Source organism: Dreissena polymorpha, chromosome 16 (assembly GCF_020536995.1).
Source record: "Dreissena polymorpha isolate Duluth1 chromosome 16, UMN_Dpol_1.0, whole genome shotgun sequence".
NCBI classification, from domain to species: domain Eukaryota; kingdom Metazoa; phylum Mollusca; class Bivalvia; order Myida; family Dreissenidae; genus Dreissena; species Dreissena polymorpha.
The window spans coordinates 26,270,602-26,287,116 of NC_068370.1; the positions used below are offsets into that span (position 1 = coordinate 26,270,602).

At 37.1% G+C, this 16,515-nt stretch overlaps 1 protein-coding gene across 4 annotated transcripts in view; it reads right to left on the reverse strand.

The window, feature by feature from the left end:
- Positions 1-1,052: 1,052 nt before the first annotated feature.
- The window catches only part of LOC127862411 (uncharacterized), a 72,869-nt gene continuing 57,406 nt past the window's right edge, over positions 1,053-16,515 (reverse strand). For 2 of the 4 annotated variants that reach the window (XM_052401508.1, XM_052401511.1), the window contains 11 exons: positions 15,665-16,492; positions 14,857-15,042; positions 14,075-14,350; positions 13,600-13,791; positions 12,936-13,094; positions 11,652-11,837; positions 10,432-10,539; positions 7,532-7,641; positions 6,405-6,528; positions 4,482-4,677; positions 1,053-3,741 (listed from right to left, as the gene is read on the reverse strand). In XM_052401508.1, the coding sequence (XP_052257468.1) occupies positions 3,461-3,741; positions 4,482-4,677; positions 6,405-6,528; positions 7,532-7,641; positions 10,432-10,539; positions 11,652-11,837; positions 12,936-13,094; positions 13,600-13,791; positions 14,075-14,350; positions 14,857-15,042; positions 15,665-16,492 (2,646 nt within the window). In that variant the 3' untranslated portion in view covers positions 1,053-3,460. The remainder of the gene's footprint in view (positions 3,742-4,481; positions 4,678-6,404; positions 6,529-7,531; positions 7,642-10,431; positions 10,540-11,651; positions 11,838-12,935; positions 13,095-13,599; positions 13,792-14,074; positions 14,351-14,856; positions 15,043-15,664; positions 16,493-16,515) is intronic. The other 2 variants (XM_052401510.1, XM_052401509.1) reach the window with 2 other exon arrangements.

Sequence of the window (16,515 nt, forward strand, 5' to 3'; positions counted from 1 at the left end):
CATTCAGCCAAGTTCATGGTACACCAATTGTTGAAGACTTGACTACATGACTTAGTTGTTTTACCTTAATTGACCAATATGCAAACACGGCCTTGATATTGTCCAACATTCTTACCTAGTTATCCCCCGCCAATCATTGATATTGTCAAACATTCTTACCTAGTTATCCCCCGCCAATCATTGATATTGTCAAACATTCTTACCTAGTTATCCCCCGCCAATCATTGATATTGTCAAACATTCTTACCTAGTTATCCCCCGCCAATCATTGATAATGTCAAACATTCTTACCTAGTTATCCCCCGCCAATCATTGATATTGTCAAACATTCTTACCTAGTTTTATCAAGATTGAGAGATTACATGTGACTTCTAGAGTGGTTATGTAGGTATTGTAAGATTTATGTTGATTTATTGACTAAGTTCAAGTGCAGTTGACTTTGCAAAGCTTTATGTTGATACACAAAAACAGAACTGTGTTCATAACAAAAAGTGCTTAAGCTCACTGATGTAATGTTTAAGTTCTCCAAAGTTCAAGGGCACATAACTGTGCAAAGAATATTGTGACATGCAAGAAAATTGCACTCATACATAGTATACACAATATATCTGTACAATATCATGATGATTAATTGTTTTCCAAGTGCTATCTGGGATAATTGATGGATTAGAAATCAGTAGATTTTACATAATATTGTATATAAAGTGAATTCTATGACAAATCTAATTTAACATCTGTAACATAATGAGTGTTCCAGAATAGGGTCATAAACCCTTCATCACTTAGATACGGATTTTCATGCATTTGTAGTCACTTAGAAAGTTATATTTAATTTAAGACCTTTCTTACTAGATTTTAGTTTTGTAGGCATCATCTCCAAACCCAAGATAATTTTCAGCAGCAAACAGCATAAAACCTTAACAGACTTCGAGTTACTTGAAGGCTGTTCTGGTTTTATGCTGTTTGCACATAGCCATTTTCACTTTGCTTTTAATTGGGAAAGGGTTAACCCCAAATTTTAGTTAAGTAATTCATGGCAACAAAACAACATGTGATCTGCAGCAAGAATTTATTCCAATATTCAAAAAAATGTTATAAAGGAGGACACAAAGATATGACAAGAAAGAAACAAACCTCAAATAGTATTATAAGAAGAAGTTCTAGTATATACCAATGGATGTTTTTGCCTGAGATTAACTATTCTAGTACTACGGTACAAAAAAACAAAACAGTGATATGTGACTTATTTGGCTCAACATATATTATTTACAAAAGCATTAAGGTTTAAATAAGACAATTGAAAAGAAAGGAGGAAATTGAACCACCTTGCAAATGAATTAATAAAATTAATGAAATGTACAAACTGCTGAAATAAACAACATCGTTAAAAGCATAAAAGTACAAACTGCTGAAATAAACAACAATGTTAAAAACATAAAATCAGAAAAAAAACATCGTTATAAAGCGCTTGCATTACTTTAAAAAAAACTGCAGCAATACCCAGCGCCGTAGCCACGTCGAGGCACACCGAGGCAGTTGCCTCAGCTAAAATTTGCAGAGCAATATTGAGATAACAAGGAAGAAAAGGACAATTTATGTAAAACAATAAAATCTATATAAGAAATTGAGGCAATTTTATGAATTTAAGGCACTATGATATTCACAAACAAATATTATCATTGAGTATAATTGGTTCATGTTGAGGCAGATAATTATTTCATTTTAATAACTTCAATTGATGCCAAATGGCACAGCAAAATGATTAGGAAAATCAGTGTATTAAACAAAGCGTCGCACTGTACACTTCGATGTTACAATCATTGTGAACATCGGAACGTACCGAGCGAGGATCGGGTGTTTTACGGCCAGGTCTGGGTCTATTTTTGACCTGTGTGTATGTATGCATTTATTTTGACCTTGTGGTCAAGGATAACCCATGAAAGTGCAAGCACTTATTTCCAATAGGGTCCTTTGGTTTTGCTGACGAGACAGCAAGCAGATGAGATAGTATTGGGATACAAAGAATCCGGGTCCGATACCCTAGCTCTTTGCGAATAGATACCTTGGTTCTTTTACGTGCTCAGTGTATAGCACCGATACACGCGATAATTACCTGGGTTTAATACCAGTACATCTCTAGTTGGGTGGGAAACACTTGAAGCAATTCTGAAATTTCCAGTGCCCTGGCCGGGATTTGAACCAGGCACCTCTGGAATGGTAGACCAGAGTGTTACCACTAGACCACCGCACCACCTAGACACACTTCGGGTGGTTGGCGTTTTCGGCTTTATTGGAATTCTCCTCTTTATGGCCCGCGTCGAGTTTAATCCGGACCGTTTCAGGTGGTAAGAATTTTTGTTGACATTAGAATTTTCAAATTATGATATCCCGCGTAAAAAACTTTGTTGATATAAAGAAGTTCAAGTCTTTTCTTTTTATTAGTTAATGAAGTTGATGATAAAACGTTGATGATAGAACTGTCAACTGACAGAAAATGATGACGCAGTGCTGAAACAAAACGTTACACAAGAAAATTGAAAAAAATGGCCCAAAACTTTACTGATTTAAGTTAAATATTTGTACTCCTCATGATAAGCAATTTGCCCCTGTGACGCAATCTAATATCCTTATACATACTATGGCTTTTTCTATCTGACTTCAAATGAAGTATATGACTATTTTTCTGTAGTTAAGTTTGTTACATTATTGTCACTTCAAACACCGTTTATGGTACCAGAATATAAAATTGAAAAATTAAAACTTGTAGCAGATTTTTTTTGTTAACTTTATTGATACCAAACGGTAATATGTAGCGTCCACGATTCCTATAATTTAGGTATAAAATTAAAATGTAGTTTAAATGGCCTTTAAAACGCACCAGAGACGTTCTAGGTATAAAAAATCCCCTAGAACGACCTAAGATACTGCCTCGGCTTAAATTTGGGTCTGGCTACGGCACTGATACCATAATAATATTCTCAAATATCACTGTTTAAATTCTATAGTGTTCAAGTGAATACTACCGTCTTTGAGTAGCTGCTCACAAAACAAAAGTAGGCATTTTGGATCAAATACATTTTTACTTAATACATAACAATTTAATGAAAAATATAAACATAAGAAATCATAACTAAGGCAAAACAGAGACAAAAAGCAATAAAAAAAAGCTTACATGGCATGATACATAAATGCAGCATTTTCAGACCTTAACAAAGGCTTGAATAGCATATGAACAAGCTTAATTTATATCATAAGAAAAAAGAATTTAAAAAGTAACATAACAAAATAACTTAAACACTAATTAGAATAAAACATAACTGAACACTAACATGTTCCTCATTCAATTCAATAATACAAGGTAATTTTGGTGCTAAAAATGTAGACTGTATAGTATACATGAATGATTACAATATACAAATAATGTTCAAAACCGAGAATCCAATTCAGGTTTTAGACAGTTCTAATTGGCAATACATACTTGGGGCATAATCATAGGTTCATATATACTTGGCGTCCTATCTCGAACTTCATCCAGTACTTGGAGGCGAGATATTTCCAGGTATTTCTCAGCCAATGGGCTGCTGGATCTCACACAGACGTAGGCGACCACTTTGTTCTCTGTCTTCTCCACTATTGTGTTGGGTTGACATTCAGAGATTGGCTTGGTTGAGAAGCAAGTCTTTGGAATTCCGTTCTGGATCATGTGCTTGACATCTGTCCGCTGACTTGGGCGCACCAATTCTGCAGGAAAAATAGGCTTATGAGTACTGTAAAAATAGAAAATCAAGTTCTCATACCTCTCTTTTAATCTTGCTAAATGACTATACCTTAATTTAAAAAAATCACTACAGGCATCACCTTAAAGGTGAATGACAAAAGTAACCCAAATCATTGAAACACACTAGAAACATCTAGAAATAAAATGTTTTCCATGTATGAAAAGTTTTTGATATGATTAAAAGTTGCCAAAAGTATGATTACAATTAAAAGTATTAAAAGAATGATTTTAAAGTACGATTAAAACGATGACCAGTTCTAAAAGCTCTCATAACACAATATTCAGATGCTCTTATCAACATAGCCACGTGATTAAGTTGAAAGTATTTGGAATAATTTAACAGTACCAATACAGTTTCTATTATAATTAATGTCATTCATTTACACTTGTTTTCACCATATGTTGTTAAGCCTTTCACGCTCAAAAGCAAAGTGAAAATGGCTTAATGCAACCAGCATAAAACCAGAACAGTCAGCAAGTAACTTGCAGCCTGTTCAGGTTGTATGCTGTTTGCTGCTCATCAGTATCGTGTTTTTTTTTCTTTTGTTTTAATGAAGGCTTTAAAACTTGATTCAAGTAAGGAAGGTTTAGAAGTTTAATTTCTAAGGGACTACAAACACATCAAAAAGTGTATCTAGGTGGTTAAAGGTTTAGTGTACATAATTTTCAAAAACAATATCACCCATTCCACTGGCATACTAACTGGACTCTTGTCTTCTCTCTGGGACTCCCAGCCGGGCCTGTATGGCTGTAGCATCACAATGGTTGCTAGGCACCAGGTAAGAGCTGAGGAAGGCATCCGGGTCAGTATACTCGACCTGGTCTGGGCCCAGCAGCCCAGAGGCAGATCGGACAGACCCACACACACCACACACTGTAGGAAGCTGAACCCTCGGCACCTGGAGCCATTTGTTCCCATTTTAAGTACAGGGAAGTTGTACAGCTGACGTACATTGAAGCCTCACTCAGGGAAAACCAGGTTTAATGCATGTGCTTATAGTGGTGCCCAAGAATAGCCTGTGCAGTCTGCACAGGCTTATCTGAGACAATACTTTCTGCCTAAACTGTATTTACTCCAAGAAAATAAATTGTATAAACAGACAATACCATAAAAGCGGAAAGTGTTATCCCTGATCGGCCTGTGCGGACTGAATAGGCAAATATGGGACGACACTTCATGCACATGCAGAGGATTGTGAAATAAACAACATCTTACACAAATTCTATTAACTGCAAAATAAGTTAATTTGCAAAGAAATTTAATATAATTGAAATATATTATGGATACAAAATATATATATACATAAATATATTAACTATTATATTAAATAGGAACATTTTTTGTTTGTTCCCATTAACTGAAAACTTTCCGATAAACAACAACATAGCAATGCCAAGAATCCATGTTTTCAATGTGTAGTTCTTAATTATATTTAAATAATTGTTCATACTAATAATATTGCTTCATTATACACTTCAACCAAAGTAATTGGTAAATATGTGAAAATCTAGTTTCTTGGCATGGTCATATTTCTCTTATTTATTAATGAACAGTATCATGGTATTCACCTGAACCTTTTGTATATTATAGTTATAGAGACCTCACCTTGACCTGCTTAACCCCAAATGCAATTTCAAAACTAGGTCTACATGTGTTAGCTACCTGAATACAAAATTTTAGTTCCATATCTCTACACATACTGAGGATATTGTAGCGCCCAGCTCTATAGGGCTTGTAATTGTTGGTTCGTAACATCAGTGTAAATGAAAACTAAGTTTTGTTTGACGCTTTACTTTTTATTGCTCTGCCATTTAATGGCTTGTGAAATGGCGTCAAAATTCAACTGTTACAGTTCTTGGCATTATAATGTTAACAAATAAACAGTGTGTTTTAACGATTTTAGTGTCCACGTTGTCTTTAAAAGATTACAGTCCACTAATAAATTAAGTGCAATGACACAGGCTTATAAGATCTAAAAAATAGTTTCCGTTACTTACGCGACAAGATGAAGTGTTTTAAATTATGAAAGTTTTAAGTGTGAATGAATGTTGAAAACCGCTCCTTTTATACCCATGGATATAGACCAAATAAAACCCACTTAAAACCCGTTTTTTTCCCATCCCGAAAAAATGCTCAAATAATGACCAACAAAAAGAACGCTCAGTCCCAAAACAAGTAAAACAATTTTTTTTCCAACAAACTTTTTTAAAGATTGATTGGAAACTGTTTATTTGTGTAATAACAGTGACCTTGACCTTGCCCAAAATAAATTCGATGCTAGGTTTCTGTGAAGCTTGCTACATCCAAAATTACATCAAAATTTGGTCCATGCAAACGAAATTATTGACTGAAAACCACCTGTCAAAAGCCTCCAAGTTTGCACAGTCTTATAAGAGACAATGTTTTCTGTCTAGACTGGATTTAAGCTAAGACAAAAATTTTAACAAAAAGTTCTGCAATGGCAGAAAGTTTCGTCCTTGAGTAGCCTGTGGAGACTGCACAGGCTAATCTGGGATGACACTCAACACGCAAGCATTTAGCATGCTTGCAGTTTTCCCTGATATTTGCTCAATTAAGCCCTGACAGCAACCAGTACAGTGATAAACAGATACACAAGTACAGTACCTTTATGGAGACGATAACTCCATCGGACACCACGGACTCTCTGCGATGTTCGAGAATCACCTCCACCCTCCTGCCATCACTTAGCTGTCTCACTGACACCGACCTCTTCCCATCACCATCAAACCTGGACAGTACAACAAAGGCATAACATAACTGAGCCTTCTTGTTCTGGGAAAACTGGGCTAAATGCATTGCGTAAAGTGTTGTCCCTAAGCAGAATGTGTAGTCTGCACAGGCTAATCATGGACAATTGTTTCCGCTTTTATGAAATTTTTCGTTTAAAGTCTCTTCTAAACAAAAATCCACTTTCTGCAGAAAGTGTTTTTACCCATATACATTAAGCCAAGTTTTCCCCAAACAAGGCTTAATTAATGCTTATATTCTCTTGAATCAACAACAAGTTAATAACTTATTGCTATGACATTTTATAATCCCGTCTAAGAAATATCAAACACTGTCCACAGTGTTCAAGACATGTCAGTCAATCAGTCCGTCATGTAACAGCGTCCCAATGCCTTAACATATGTCAGATATAAGGTCAGAGTATAACATTAATATGGGCTGTGCTCTGTGACAAGGGGGTTTAATGCATGAGCGCAATTGTCCTCACAGATTAGCCTGTTCCGTCCGCACAGGCTTATCAGGGACGACACTTTGCACTTTTATGATATTTTTCCTGTTAAGAAAGTCTCTTCTAAGTAAAAATCGAGTTTAGGCTAATAATGTCGTCCCTGATAGGCCTGTTCAGTCCACAATCTGGGATGACACATTACACACATCCATTAAACCCCTTTTTCACAGATTGCGGCTAATATTTATTTATAATGCTCTTGCAAAAATAGGTCTTTTTGCAGGTGTGTAAGGTGTTGTCCCAGATCATCCTGTGCAGTATGAACAGCCTAATTAGGGATACGCCTTTCCAATTTTATGGAATTTTTCCTTTAAAAGAAGTCTCTTCAAAACAAAACTCTAGTCTAAGCTGAAAGTGTCCTCCCTGATTAGCCTGTGTGCCTTTACATAGACTAGTTTAGATATAAAGTGTCTTTTCTGATTAGCCTGGCCCCACTGCATAAGCTACCTGGGACAACACTTTATGCACATACATTAAGCCCCATTTTCTTCAGTACCTAGTGACCTCAGGATGCTTGGCAACAAGTGAGCCGTCCACTCTCACCAGGACAGAATCTGCATCAGGTGAAACTTCTATTGTTCTGTCTTCAGTGGCTATTGTCACAATCTGAAACATAACTCTGATCTGGAACAACACTTATTCACATAATTTGCAACAAGTTTTCCAAGAAATGAAGCCTTATCAATTGTGAATAATCATTAATTGAAGGCCCTATAGAGGTGACGATCCATAATTATTTACCGATTTTTAAATATTTTTTTCATATTTTATTTATAAAGGTTATCAAAACACAATATATATATGCTATTGGACATTACCATTAACAAGAGGGCCATGATGGCCCTGAATCGCTCACCGGATTAACCAAATACAATCCCAACCCAGATTTTATCAAGATAAACATTCTGATCAAATTTTATAAAGATTGGATGAAAACTGTGACCTCTATTGTCTACACAAGGTTTTTCTATTATTTGACCTAGTGACCTAGTTTTTGACCCCAGATGACCCAAATACAATCCCAACCCAGATTTTATCAAGATAAACATTCTGACCAAATTTCATAAAGATTGGATGAAAACTGTGACCTCGATTGTCTACACAAACAAATTGTTGATGGTTTTTCTATTATTTGACCTAGTGGCCTAGTTTTTGACCGCAGATGACCCAAATACAATCCCAACCCGGATTTAATCAAGATAAACATTCTGACCAAATTTCATAAAGATTGGATGAAAACTGCAACCTCTATTGTCTACACAAGGTTTTTCTATTACTTGACCTAGTTTTTGACCTAGTGACTTTGTTTGTGACCCCAGATGACCCAAATACAATCCCAACCAAGATTTTATCAAGATAAACATTCTGACCAAATTTCATAAAGATTGGATGAAAACTGTGACCTCTACTGTCTACACAAGGTTTTTCTATTATTTGACCTATTTTTTGACCTAGTGACCTAGTTTTTGACCCCAGATGACCCAAATACAATCCCAACCCAGATTTCATCAAGATAAACATTCTGACCAAATATCATAAAGATTGAATGAAAACTGTGACCTCTACTGTCTACACAAGGTTTTTCTATTAATAGACCTAGTTTTTGACCTAGTGACCTAGTTTTTGACCCATGATGACCCAAATACAATCCCAACCCAGATTTCATCAAGATAAACATTCTGACCAAATTTCATAAAGATTGGATGAAAACTGCGACCTCTATTGTCTACACAAGGTTTTTCTATTATTTGACCTATTATGTGACCCAATTTTTGACCTAGTGACCTAGTTTTTGACCTCAGATGACCCAAATACAATCTCAACCCAGATTTCATCAAGATGAACATTCTGAAAAAAATTTCATAAAGATTGGATGAAAACTGTGACCTCTACTGTCTACACAAACAAATTGTTGACGGACGCACACACGCACACACATACGGACGCCGGACATCACACGGTCACATAAGCTCACCCTGACTTCGTGACAGGTGAGCTTAAAATTAAGCAATACAACTTGTTTTGAGCTTAAAATGACAGTGTCCTCCAAGTCAATTGTGTTCACAAACAATCAGTTTATTTACATTGCTGTTTACTCGGGAAAGCGAAAGTGACTCAGGTCACCAAAATATGTCGTTGATTTTCAACGTTTTCCGGTATCACTCACAAAGTAGGTCTCTTCTTAATGGTTAAAACGTTTGTAGTGCTCTAATATGTTACTTTCTGCTGGTAAAAAGTTGTTTAAAATAGAATTAAAATTGAATTGTCTTTCGGCTATTTTTAGCATATGTCACCGCTTTGAGGCTACACACCACGTTAGTTGCAAAGTTGTAAACATTTCTTCCAATTATGAAACGGGTAAATCTTCCATAATTCTTGACAACGTTACATCTAAGCTGTGTTATTAGCATTTTTTCTGCAAGAGTAACTGAAATCCAGTAAAAATTAGACCAGTTTATATGCATAATAATTGGATTTGTCATCTTTATAGGTCCTTGAATTAAGCCAGTTTGATTAATTCTCTGATAATGATCATGCACAGCTCAGCTTTAATAGCACTTCTCGACATCTGCATGATGGCTAAAGAGTATTTTAACTTGTGATGCACGCAAGTTAACAATCAACCTTTTAATAAAAGTTTATTCTTCTGAAAAAGGATAAAAAAGTATATTCTGTTTATAAGTCAAGGAATTAAAAGAGTGATTAAGGGATTTCAGGAACCCTCCATAGCTTTTCAATTTTGAGTAGCTTTTCTCAAGATCTAAATTCGCTACTAGCCCCCCCCCCCCTGCATCCCCAAATGCTCACTTTTTTGGAAAGGTATGCCCCAATTGTCCCTAACAGCCCCCACCCCTGTCCCACCCTGAAAGGTCACTTGTTAACTGGTGTCCACTGGAGAATGTAGACCCCTATTTTCCCTACCCCACCCACACTCCCACATGAAAGCTCACTTGTTGACTGGTGTGCACTTGAGAAATTAGACCCCTATTTTCCCTACCCCCCACCCCCCACTCCCACCTCAAGAGCTCACTTGTTTACTGTGTCCACTTTTCCCTACCAACCCCCCCACTCCCACCCAAACGCTCCCTTGTTTACTGGTGTCCACTGGGGAAGGTAGACCACTATTTTCCCTACCCCCCACTCCCAACCCGAAAGCTCACTTGTTTACTGGTGTCCACTGGAGAAGGTAGACCTTTATTTTTACTAGCACCCCTCCCATCCCCCAAAGCTCACTTGTTTTATGATATCCTATGAGAAAGGTAGGCCCCTAATGTCCCTACACCCTCCCCCCCCCCCCCACTCCCACCCCGATAACTCCCTTGTTTACTGGTGTCCACTAGGAAGGTTGACCCCTATTTTCCCTACCCCCACCCCACTCCCACCCCGAAAGCTCACTTGTTTACTGGTGTTCCCTGGTGCTGGTCGGCTAGTGATGGCCAGGGTGTCTCTCCTAGAACAGTCCATTACTAGAACTGTCTCACAGTGGGGATACCTCACCTCCTGCTGCAACAGAAATGAGGCAAACTGACCAATGTTAAGGTTTAAGCATGACGCGGACGAGCTTGCTATGATAATACCTTGGGTTTTCTCCAAAAACAGCCGAGCTAAAAATGAGGCAAACTGCTGTAAAATACTGAAATGAGGCAAACTGCGGTAATACAGAAATGAGGCAAACTGATGTACAATACAGAAATGAGGCAAAATGATGTACAATACAGAAATGAGGCAAACTGATGTACAATACAGAAATGAAGCAAACTGATGTACAATACAGAAAAGAGGCAAACTGATGTACAATACAGAAATGAGGCAAACTGCTGTGCAAAACAGAAATGAGGCAAACTGATGTACAGTCCAGAAATGAGGCAAACTGATGTGCAATACAGAAATGAGGCAAACTGATGTACAATACAGAAATGAGGCAAACTGATGTGCAATACAGAAATGAGGCAAACTGATGTACAATACAGAAATGAGGCAAACTGATGTACAATACAGAAATGAGGCAAACTGATGTGCAATACAGAAATGAGGCAAACTGATGTGCAATACAGAAATGAGGCAAACTGATGTACAATACAGAAATGAGGCAAACTGATGTACAATACAGAAATGAGGCAAACTGATGTGCAATACAGAAATGAGGCAAACTGATGTACAGTCCAGAAATGAGGCAAACTGATGTGCAATACAGAAATGAGGCAAACTGATGTGCAATACAGAAATGAGGCAAACTGATGTACTTAAAATAACTGTGTTTAATGAATGAATACTTAAAATTCATTATTATAAGTGGGACATACTGAGAATACTGGGCTTTATGCATGTGCTTAAAGTGTCATCCCAGGGACAACATTTTCTGCTTTTATGATTTTTTTTTGTTTTAAGGAAGTCAATACCTAGTGAAAATCCAGTTTATGCAGAAAGAAAGTGTCATCCGCATGGCTTATCTGGGACAAAACTTTATGCACATGCATTCAGCCCAGTTTTTCCACAACAGGTCTCCATTCTTTACCTCAATAATTTCCCCAGTGGTCTACCTGACTCTGTCTGGGTTAACATGGCACATGGCCACTGACTTGGCTTATCTAGGACAAAACTTAAAGCATATTTACCTCAATAGTTCCCCCAGTAGTCTGCCTGACTCTGTCTGGTGTGACATGGCACACGGCCATCGACTGGGGATCAGAGCCGGAGATGCTGGGGTAGGCTAGACTCAGTGCCCTAGAAATGCCCTGTAGGGGGATAGGGATCTGTTGAAACAGGTTTGTCTCATAAGGGGTCTTTACTTCTATATCAATCTGAAAAAGAAGAGTAATGTTGCTTTATTATTGTTTGTTATTATTTTGACCGCTGAAACACGTTGGTTTCATGCGAGGTCTTTACTTCCACGTCAATCTGGAAAAGCAGAGTAATATTGCTTTATTATTGTTTGTTATTGTATTGACTGCTATCACTGCTGCTATCAAGAGCAAACTAACAATAAAACGAGCATTCGCAATACTTCCAGCTTCATATTCACTGAGAAAGGGCAATAAAAAGGGCTTATCATGCTGACCATTAACCTTTTACCACTTAGATACGTATTTTGACCCATTTGTCATCCCTTAGAATGTTACATGATACCTTTCTTACAAAATTCAAGTTTACAGGCTTCATTTCCAAACCTTAGATACTGATGATCAGCAAACAGCATAAAACCTGAACAGACTGCGAATTACTGGCAGGCTGTTCTGGTTTTATGCTGTTTGCACAGAGCCATTTTCACTTTGAGTTGGCAAGGGTTTAAAGCAGGACATTTTGTTTATAAGCAAAGCTATCCTATAAATAAAACACATTCTGTGTTTAAATGTGAAAATGTTGTAACCAGTTTAATTTCTACATCTGATTTGTTTCCTGTTCAACTATCTTCATGTATTCTCAAGCCCACCAGGTGAATGATATATATATATTATTATGTAACACAATCAGATGAAAACTATCTTGAAAAAAACCAATACATTTGAAAAAGGTACATTTACACAACTGAAAAAAACAATCACATCCTGTGCACAAACACACATTTATACTTTGCATGACATACAGTCTTTTAAAAAGAATAGGTTTTCCCTAGTGTCACTAGGAACATATATGGATATTTAACATACACACATAAATGCAGTCTGCTCTTCCTGCTGTTGATTATGAAAAATTAAAACACTGTGGAACAAATAAATTTCTATCCATAATCACGAATTAAATATCGAAATAACAACACTATTTGAGTCAGATTAAATAAGACTCGTTCTGAGAAAAATGGCATAAATGCATGTTGAAAGTGACCTCACTGATTAGCCAGTGCAGATTGCACAGACTAATTTCGGACGACACTTTAGGCACTTTCCAAGAACTCAACTTACATGCTTGTCATCTAGGTTAAGTTCTGTCACCAGCTGAACCATGTAATGGATGTTGCTCTCATCTGGCATGCTTATTGTCACTTTTTTGTCATAAAACATGAGTTTAATAAGCACCTGGGTCTTCCAGCCTAACTCACGAACGGACTCTCCTATGCCACCCTGAAATGTAAGCTCTGTGTTAATTAAATAAGCTAGAACACATATATAGATACCTTATAATTACAGGCATGTGATTACGTACTTAGACATTCTTTTTCTGAGCAATTATTTATCATTAAATGCAGCAACATTTACAGTAGAGAAAACCCATAACATCGGATACTCCATTATTTTTGTGTGAAAAGTATTTCATACCCTGCTTAATCAAATAAATGCAAATCCACATGTTAATATCCATGAATGTTCTAATAATTATACACTGTGTTTTAAAATGATTTCATTGTTCCAAGCAAACCACTTGAAACATTGTTTTAAATAACAGTTTTCTGGTCTTTTTTCTCCAGGTTTTCACATACTTACCTGATTTTTGGTGAGTTCATTTTAATGGCAATATTTACTCTAAAATAACTGAATAGCATATTTAACACTGATGAATATACAAAATAGTGAAAAAGATGGAGATTTTGCAACAAATCTATTTCTAAAAGAAACAACATTGTCACACCTCATAAGCAGCAAGGATGTGGACATGTCTAAGTGTGTTCAGTCTCAGTCGCAGGGGCTCGTAGTAGGGGGAGGTAATGTCGTCACGGCGACGTTGGTCATCAAGGTAACTCAACACCAGGGGATCTCGTTTCAGGGGCGACAACTGTTTTCTCTCCCACAACAACTGCTCCAGGGACTTTTGGGCTATCAGCTGAAATTTTAAGGACAGAACTAGTTATGGGTAAATGGGGCTTAATGCATGTGCATAAAGGAGCACTCTAGTAATCAAGAAAATGATTGCTAAACATAACTTATATCAACTCATGTTGCAAAAATTAACTTCCAATTAGTAAAAAAGAAAGTGGCAATATTTGGAAATGTATATTATACTTACTGCTCCTAAAATCATTTTTTTAACATGCTAACAACTGGTTCATGTCTGTTCATCTCCATATTTTAACTGCCACATCAAGGAGTTCCAGACATAAGTTTACCTGTATTTTAATAAGCTTATCTCTTCCATTCTCGACTCCATATCTTATTTTAATTGCTCCAGTCATTTCCCTGTGGTAAGAAATTCTGCTCTCAGCCCTTTGATCCCTGCTATGTGGAGCCCTGTCCCCATCAATGCTCCTGGACAACAGATCTTCACTTGTTCCTCTCCCATCGTCTTTCTGCTTACTTGACGTCTGCGCTGCTTTTAAAGAGACTTGGAGAGCTTTGATGTCTTGGTTCTGTCTTAGTATTCTGTCGCGCAGCTGCTGAATCCTCTGAATCAGGAAATCAAGCAGTTAAAACAAGTTAAAGTGGTACAATTTAGCCATGTTTTGCAGTCCCCACTGGCTAATCAGGGACAGTACTTTCTGCTTTTATAGAATTTGTGTGTTCCTGTAAGTCTTTTCTCAACAAAAATCCAGTGTAAGCAGAAAGTGTCCTCCTTGACTAGCCTGTACAATCTAATGTTGGACTACACTTTAAGCGCATGCAATGTGCACACTTTTCACAGAGAGCTACTCAAGTTAAAGTAATACAACTAGATACTTTTGCAAAAAACAAATTGTGAATGTATTGTATGGTAACTAAATGTTTCAAAATGCTCATGAAACATGCTGTAGCTTTTTTATTTTCAGTCCTATATTCAGTTTTAAAATATTGTTATGATAGTGAAAAAATGAAATTTCCATTGATGCAAATTACAGTGGGTTTTTAAAAATCAACAAGAAAGGTCATACATTACAAGGTACAAAACAATACACACAAACAAGTATTGCTTTACTATTAGGCTAGAAGAGGGGCTATGTTGTAGGCCTTCTTCGAAGCTTTCCACAAGAGAGATCTGTTGGGCCTGAATGTCCACTATCCTCTGGACAAGACGGTCTAATGACTGGAAATCATACATGCAGGCAAGGTAGCTCGGATCAGAATGTTTCAGGATTGCAGAGTGGATGGAATCTAGGTCATCCTGGAAAATCAATTGTTTATGATAGGTGGCCTACCTAAACTTATCTATATACAGATTGACAAACGATAGCATGTAATTAGAAATTAGCTTTGCTCCCCATATAACACACATATTTATCAAATAATAATAAGTAAACTGTAATAAAATTTCTCAATATTGATTATAAGCCCTAGATTAACATTATCAGGCATTTTTATTTCTAATTCAATGAAGCAATCTACAAATTGCATTTGAACATACTGGTACATCATTTCTGAGTTAATATGGAAGTTCACAATTCCTGAAACATATACCTCTTGTCAACATATCCAGAACAATTACATTTGAAAAAAGCTTTAATAGCATTTGAAATGCGCTCTGTGAAAAGGGGGTTTAATACATGTGCATTAATTGTAGTCCCAGATTAGCCTGTGCAGTTTACACTGGCTAATCAGGGACAATACTTTCCGCTGTTATTGAAATTTTTGTATCAAGAAAAAGACTCTTCTTGATGAGAATCTAGTTCAGACTAAAAGTGTTGACCCTGATTAGCCTGTAGGGACTGCACAGGCTAATCTGGGACAACACTACGCACATGCATTAAACCCCCTTTTCTCAGAGCGTCACTCATTTTGTTAATAACCTGTGCAGCTTGCAGCTGTGACATGACTTCATAAATAAGCTGCTTCAATTGCACATCTTTCCTGGCCTTGTCCTGAGCTGATAAGGATGGATGTTGACTTGCTCTGTCTTCATTTTGACTGTCCCTGGCTTGGCTAGGTTGGTCTGGACTGTCAATATCTTTACTAGATTTATCTTGACTGTCTCTGTCGCGAATAGATTCGTCTTGCCTGGCTCTATCTTTTCTGGCCCTGTCTTGACTTGGTTGGTCAAGACTGTCCTTGTTTTTAATATGTTTTTCTTGACTTACCATGTTTTGACTTGGTTTTACTTGACTGTCCTTGTCTCTAATAGACTTTTCTTCACTGGCCCTATCTTGTCTGGCCCTGTCCTGAGTAGGTTTTTCTTGACTGTCCTTGTCTCTTATAGACTTTTCTTCACTGGCCCTATCTTGTCTGGCACTGTCCATACTAGGTTTTTCTTGACTGTCCTTGTCTCTAATAGACTTTTCTTCACTGGCCCTATCTTGTCTGGCACTGTCTAGAATAGGTTTTTCTTGACTATCCTTGTCTCTTATAGACTTTTCTTCACCTGCCCTATCTTGGCTAGATTTGTATTGACTGGCTCTCTCTGCAGTAGGTCTGTATTGACTGTTCTTGTCTCTAATAGATGTGTCTTTACTGGACCTTTCTTTAATAGATGTTTCCTGGGCTGATTTGGAAACCTTAAAACTGTCTGTGTCCTGACTGGCTCTTTCCTTCTTTGATCTTTCCTCATGTTCATTGTCTCCTGATAACATATCCATTACACTGGCAAGGGCAAACTTAACCCCCAATTGTCTGCTCTCAACCTGTGGGATGAGATGGTATATAT